At 34.8% G+C, this 7775-nt stretch overlaps 1 protein-coding gene across 1 annotated transcript; it reads left to right on the top strand.

Moving 5' to 3' along the window:
• Nucleotides 1-795: 795 nt before the first annotated feature.
• Nucleotides 796-1734, top strand: LOC124226945 (olfactory receptor 2J3-like). The gene has a single exon (XM_046640776.1). It carries the CDS (start codon nucleotides 796-798, stop codon nucleotides 1732-1734), a length of 939 nt encoding a protein of 312 aa, XP_046496732.1.
• Nucleotides 1735-7775: the final 6041 nt, after the last annotated feature.

The raw sequence follows: 7775 nt of genomic DNA, 5'->3' as shown, positions 1-7775 counted from the left end.
ATCTGGCTCCCTCTCTACAGTTTTCGTAGACTCTGTAATTGCTTTTGTCTTTCAAAATTATTTGTATTCTCATTTATGTTTCGAAGCATTCCATCACTGAATACCCCAACCTATTTTAATTCCCAATTAATCAGGACTGAGACCTTCAGCTCAGTTCATATTGTGAATATTCATAAGTTGGTGTGTGCACGTGCATGTGTCTTTGTTTATACCTCTATTTGTGTGTTCTCTTGTCTGGAAATAAGCTGGTAGCATAAATCAACAAGAATATTCTGATCTTTCTATAATCATATTCGACTGAATTTTGTTTTTTCACCCAATATTAACGTTTTAAAGTTACTGTTGAATTGCTTTTCATCTCACGATAAACTCATGTATGTGTAAGATTATTAAGACTGCAGATGTTCCGTTCTCTGTAACTGAAAAATTAGAAATAGCCAAAAAATGCAGAAAAAGTGAATAAATTTAAAATGTTTTTGTAAAAAAAGATGATTTTTCATGAAAATTGTCTTTTTGGCTATGGAATATCTTTAACCTTCATTTATTCAAATGCGAACTTCAGGATGCATAGAAAGAAGTTATTGATTTTATTCACTTGAGAAGTTATTGATTTTATCTACAACAGGACAAATGTCTGAATGAAACATAAAAATAAAGCTATCAAAAATTCTGCTGTCCTAATGGCAGTATTTGGAAATGGCATAGAGTTTTCCCCAATTATTTGCAATCAGTTGACAGTGAGTGGGCAGCCTTTGAGTTTATGTGATTCTTTCTTTAGGGGCAGAAAAAAAATGTATGATGAAGGAAAAAAATGCAAGTTCTGAAGGCTACTTTGTTCTGCTGGGTTTTTCTAATTGGCCTCATTTGGAAGTAGTTCTCTTTGTGGTTATCTTGATGTTCTACTTGATGACATTGATAGGCAACCTGTTCATCATTATCTTGTCACACCTGGACTCCCATCTCCACACTCCCATGTATTTCTTCCTCTCAAACCTCTCTTTTCTGGATCTCTGCTACACCACCAGCTCCATCCCTCAGTTGCTGGTCAACCTCTGGGGCCCAGAGAAAACCATCTCTCATGCTGGTTGCATGATTCAACTTTACTTTGTCCTTGCACTGGGAACCACAGAGTGTGTGCTACTGATGGTGATGTCCTATGACCGTTACGTAGCTGTATGTAGACCTTTGCATTACACCATTCTCATGCACCCTCGTTTCTGCCGTCTGTTGGCTCTGGCTTCTTGGGTAAGTGGGTTTACTAACTCAGCACTTCATTCCTACTTTACCTTCTGGATACCCCTCTGTGGACATCACCAAGTGGATCACTTCTTCTGTGAAGTTCCAGCACTACTGCGACTGTCATGTGTTGATACTCATGCTAATGAGCTGACCCTCATGGTCACCAGCTCTATTTTTGCTCTCATACCTCTCATCCTCATTCTCAGCTCCTATGGTGCCATTGCCCGGGCTGTGCTGAGGATGCAGTCAACAACTGGCCTTCAGAAAGTCTTTGGGACCTGTGGAGCCCATCTTCTGGTTGTATCCCTCTTTTTCATTCCAGCCATGTGCATATATCTCCAGCCACCATCAGGAAATTCTCAAGATCAAGGCAAGTTCATTGCCCTCTTTTATACTGTTGTCACCCCTAGCCTCAACCCTGTAATCTACACCCTAAGAAACAAAGATGTAAGAGGGGCAGTAAAGAGACTAATGGGGTGGGAGTGGGAGATGTGACAAAGAGATTATCTGTCCTGTAACTTTTGTTCAGAGAGTCTTATCCATCTTGAAGTTTGGTTTCATCGCTCTTTTGATATTTATTTGTTCTACAAACCACCAAGCATAGAAGAAAGGTTATTTTTATGGGTTAATTCGGAAATATTATCTAGAGATAACCTTTTTGATTTGTACCACTTTAGCCTTTAATTATTCCACATTTAGTGTCCATAGAAATTAGGGACTTGGTTTTAAAATTAATATGCTAAGTTTTGACTGAGCATTAATATCTATAGAAAGAAAGGGGAACCTAGAAATAATTTAGACTAAAGGACTTTTTGGTCATTGACCAAATTAAATTTAGCTAAATGGTAAAAAGATTTATGACAATTCTTTGACTGAGACACACTTTTTTCAAGATACTAAATTATATGAGTGTTTTGTCCCGTATATACTTGTCACATTCTTGTCTATATACTTGTCACATTCAACAGTATAAAGAAATACCTGTTCCAAATGGTTCATTCATTCATCCATCCATTTATTCATCTACTTGTTCATTTCTTTTCTTCATTAGCTAAATCGCTCGTAGACTGAGAGGTCTTGGTAGCATAGATGAATAAAACACCCTTTTTGCCTCAATAGAATTCATTCTCTAGTGGAGGAGATGACAATGTAAGATAGAACATGAAGTATCTCTATATGACTTAATTTGTCACTGACACGAGGCTAATACATTAAGGTAGGTTGTTAAAATCTAAAACAAAACAAAAAGTTTGGCCAAAAACTTGAAAATATATACCAAGTGGTAATTCCTATTGGAAGATGATGCTATTAAATGAAATAAAACCAAATAAAAGTATAAGAGTATGTGGTTTTTTTTCTTAGGAAGATTAGCCCTGAGCTAACATCTCCTACCAATCTTCCTCTGTTCTGTGTGTGGGTTGCCTGCCTCAGCACGGCTGACAAGTGGTGTAAGTCTGTGCCTGGGATCTGAAGCTATGAAACCAGGCAGCGAAAGCAGAGCATGCAAAACTTTAACCACTAGGCCACCAGGCCTGCCCCCATAGTATGTGTTTAATTTGCTTTAGTTGGCTTAGTTAATGACATATTGAAGATATCTTAAAACCTTCCTTTTATAAACATCTTTTCTCTTTGCTGTGTAGTATTAGTTTTTAATGTTGAAAGGAAAATTGGTCTATATCCTTTAGTTTGCCACTCTTAGTGATAGATAATAAGATTAATGAATCACAGCTGCGAGAGACTCAAGTAACAGCAGAAGTAGGCTTCTCTTCTCCCGCCACTTTTTTTAAGGAAGTTAAATGTGTATATAGATAGGGAATAACTTCTAAGGTTGTGATTTAAAGACTGTCAACTAATGAGAATTCATAAACTGGGAACAATTAGGAGCAGTAGTAGTAGATCATCTAATATCTGAAGCAGATGGAACTAGGCTCTGAAAATAACTTGATTCATCCAACAGCTGTCTTAATGAATATCCTGAATAAATTATCCATAAAAGTAATTGACTTGTACATGTTAATTTATTTTGCTTTTAAAACTTAATTTAGTATGAATATTTGCCATTAGTAAGGATATTATAAAAATAAATATCTATGATATTTTTTCCAGCTAAGGGACTACATCTTCTGATAATCACTTGAATAAGTGATTTATTATACATATCACTCCCACCATCACCATTTGAAATAAATCTACTTTGCAAGTGGAAGATATGTTCAATTGAAGCTGTTGGCTTATAAGCAGGAATAATGGTCTAAGGACAGTTTATTTGAAAGTATCATTGGCCAACTCATTCCTTTTGTAGCTGTAATCCAGATGTTAGTTTAATTTTCCACCCCTTTAAAGATCTCCTATTGAATGGATTATAAAACTAAGAAAACAACTCTCTGGGATTTCCCCTAAGTTCCTGAGTGTATTACCATTACATGGTCTGCTGTGCTTGGATTCCTCCTCTCTGGCGAATTTGTTTTCTTCTCTCTTCATTTTCTTAATCTCTCCCAAGACATGAATATTAATACAGGATACAATCCCATGTCCTTGAACCCATCTCCCAACCAAAGCTTCTGTATGTAACAGGATTTTTACTAAGTAATTGGGGCTACATGATGAGGTCACTTCACATATCATACAACCTTCACACAATGTGAAAACATAGACTCCTCCTGCCTTCGTGGAAATCTTACCATTTGGAATACCTCATGTAGCACTTCAGCCTTTCAACATATAAATGAGTCTCTTTTTCAAGTCTATTGAAGTATAATTTACATATAATAAATTAACTCAATTAAAATGTACAGTTGATGAATTTTGACAAATTATCACCACAATCAAGACATAGAACATTTCTATCATTCCCAAAAGAACTCTGTACTTTTGTGGTCAATGCTCTTCCTCCATCCACAGTCTCAAGCAAACATTGATTTTCTGTCACTACGGTTTTGCATTTTTGTTTTGTAGAATTTCACATAAATACAATTAAACAGTGTGCAATCTTTGAGTTTGGCTTCTTTCACTTAGCATCATGTTTTTGAAATGTACGCATGTACCAGTAGCTCCTTCCTTTTAACTGACTGATTAGAATTCCATTGTATGAATATGGCACAAAATATCCATTTTTTTTTCCATTTATCTAATAAGGGGTTTTTGGGAATATTTACTTTTTGCCTGTTATGAACAATGCTGTTATGGAAATTAGTGGGTAAGTGTTGTGTGGGCAAGTGTTTTCATTTAACTTGGTACATCTTTAGCAGTGGGATTGATGGATCATATGCTAAGTATATGTTTACCTTTATTAGAAACTATCAAAATGTTTCCAAAGTGGCTGTACCATTTTCACTCCAAACAGCAGTGTATGAGAGTTCCAACTGCCCCACGTTCTCCATAATACTTGATACTGTCAATCTTTATATTTTTAGACTTTCAAGTGAATTTATAATTATATCTCAATTTTCATTTCCTTGAGGATTGGTGATGTTGACTTTCTTTTCATGTACTTAATATATCTTATATTGTGGAGTGTCTGTTCCAATATTTTACCCATTTTTATTAGGTCATTCATCTTAACATTGAGTTTTAACTGTTATTTATATATTCTTGACTCAAGTCTTTTGTCAGATAAATGTTTTGTAAATATTTTCTCCCAGTCTGTGGTATGCTTTTTATTTTTTAGTATTGTCTTTCAAAGAGCAAGTTTTTAACTCTAGTGAAATGAAATGTATTATTTCTGTAAAAAAACCCTGCTGAAACTGGTGCAGCCACTATGGAAAACAGTATGGAGATTTCTCAAAAAATTAAAAATAGAAATACCATATGACCCAGCCATCCCACTACTGGGTATCTATCCAAAGAACTTGAAATCAGCAATTCCAAATGGCCCATGCACCCCTGTGTTCATTGCAGCAGTATTTACAATAGCCAAGACGTGGAAGCAACCTAAGTGCCCATCAACTGATGATTGGATAAAGAAGATATGGTATATATATATAATGGAATACAGCCATAAAAAAGATAAGTCCCGTTCACAACAACATGGATGGACCTTGAGGGTATTATGTTAAGTGAAGTAAGCCAGATAGAGAAAGACAATCTCTGTATGACTTCACTCCTATGTGGAAGTTAAACATGCAGACAAAGAGAACAGATTAGTGGCTACTAGGGGAAAGGGGGTTGGGGGGTAGGCACAAAGGATGAAGGGGTGCACCTACAGCATGACTGACAAACAATAATGTACAACTGAAATTTCACAAGGTTGTAAACTATCATAATCTTAATAAAAAGTAAAAAAAAAAAAAAAACCCCAACCCTGAATTTATAGACCAATTCGGGAAGAACTGACATCTTGGCAATATTGAGTCTTCTGATCCAGGAACATCGTATATATCTCCATTTATTTACATCTTCTGAATTTCTTTCAGAAGCATTTGAAGAGTTTTATTGTACAGATCTTGAACATATTTTTCTCAATTCATCCCCAAGTATTCCATTTTTGGATGCCATTGTAAATGGCATAGATATACAACTGATTTTTGCAATATTGACCATGTATCCTGAGACTGTGCTAAATGCATATTTTATTTATGGTAGCTTTTAAATAGATTCCTTAGGATTTTCTAAGTACATAATCATGTCATCCACAAATAAAAAGTTTTATTTCTACCTCTCTAGTTGTTATGCTTTTATTTCCCTTCCTTGCCTTTTGCACTGGCTATGATTTCCAGGTTAACATTGAATGGAAGAATTGGGAGCAGAAATCCTTGCCTTCCCAATCTTAAGGGAAAAGTTCTCTCTTTTTCCGGTAAGTAATGCATTAGCAATTTTTTGTTGGTATCCTCTACCAGGTTTAAGGAGTTTCCTTCAAGTCTTGGTTTGCTGAGAGTGTTTATTATGGAAGGATGTGGAATTTTGTCCAACACTTTTTCTGCATTTCTTGAGATGATCTGATGGCGTCTCTTCTTTATTCTATTAATATGGTGAATTTCACTGATTGACTTTCACAAGTTAAACTAACTTTGCCTCCTGGGGAAAAAAACTCAACTTGATCATGATGTATTGTCCTTTTAAAATCATGCTGGATCTCATTTGCTAATCTTTTGGTAAGATGTTTTGTGTCTATAATCATGAGCGATATTAAACAGTATTTTTCTTGTCTTGTGATATCTTCGTCTGATTTCTGTACCGATTTAATGCTGGCTTCATTACATAACTTGGGAACTATTCCATTCTATTCTATTTTCTGAAAGACTTTGTTTAGCGTTGGTATTATTTCTTCTTAAATTTTCAATGGAATTCACCAGTGTAGACCTGAGGGCCTATAGTTCTCTTTGTGGGAACATTTTAAATTAAAATTCACTTTCATTTGTACACACTATTAAGATTTTCTATTTCTTTTTGAATCCGTTTGGTTATTTGTATCTTTCAAAGCATCTATCAATTTCACATTAGCTGTCAAATTTATTGTTCATAATCTTCTGTTATCTTCCTTTTATATCTATAATGTCTATACTGACTTACTTTCATTTCTGATCTAGTAGTTTGTATGTCTCTCATTTTTTAATTTTCAGTAAGCTAGAGATTAGTCAGTGTGTTGATCTTTCCAAAATACCAACATTTGTTTTCAGATTTTATTCTTAATAATTTTGTATTTCATAATCTACTTTTATAATTATTCTTTACTTTTTTCTACTAACTTTTAGTTTAATTTGATTTTCCTTCTTTATCCTTTCTGGTGGAAGCTTTGATCATAGATATTAGACTTTTTCCCTTTTAAAAAACATATGCATTTAAAGCTGTAAATTTCTCTCTAAGCACTGATTTTGCTGCATGCCACACATTTTGACATTTTGCATTTTCATTTTGTTTCATATATTTTCTAATTTCTTTTGTGATTCCTTCATTGACTGAAGGGAGTGACACAGTGGGTGCTATCATAAAAGATTGATAAGAAAACAGATATGGGAGTATAGGGGCACCAGTTGAAGTGAGAACTTCAGATAAATCTGGAAATATTTTATTATTGTACATCATTTCTATCTTCTCTGTGGCATTTATATCATTCACACAAGTTTAAAGAATTTGCCTTGAGAGCAGAGTTGAAGCAGAAAAATCTAGTGTTTACTGTAAAGGCAAATCTTTTACTAGGCGTGTCATTGCAATATTTAGAACTAGAATCCTTTATTGATCAATGGGTGATTAGAGTCCTTCTAAGTAGGCATGAGGGACAACCAACTCAGAAATACTATACTTCTTGTAAAGGATAAGGATCTCATTACATGTCTCATTAAGGACCCTTTTGATCTGCCAATCCTAGAACTATCTTTATCATGATAAATCTGGTAATATGTATAGTTCATGGGTTAAAAAATGGTTCTCAAAATAGAGAACCTACCCCTTCTCAAGCATTGTCTTCATAGACACCTCCACATCCTTGTTTCTCAAGGTATTGATGAAGGTATTGACACTGAGAGTGACAATTACATAGAAGATAGTAAGGAGCTTGGATGAGTCTTGGCAATAAAAGTTTGTTTGCTGGAGAGATACCT

This window comes from Equus quagga, chromosome 15 (genome assembly GCF_021613505.1).
Source record: "Equus quagga isolate Etosha38 chromosome 15, UCLA_HA_Equagga_1.0, whole genome shotgun sequence".
NCBI classification, from domain to species: Eukaryota; Metazoa; Chordata; class Mammalia; order Perissodactyla; family Equidae; genus Equus; species Equus quagga.
The sequence above is the reverse complement of the archived record's forward strand: the minus strand, read 5'-3'. Positions and strand labels throughout refer to the sequence as shown.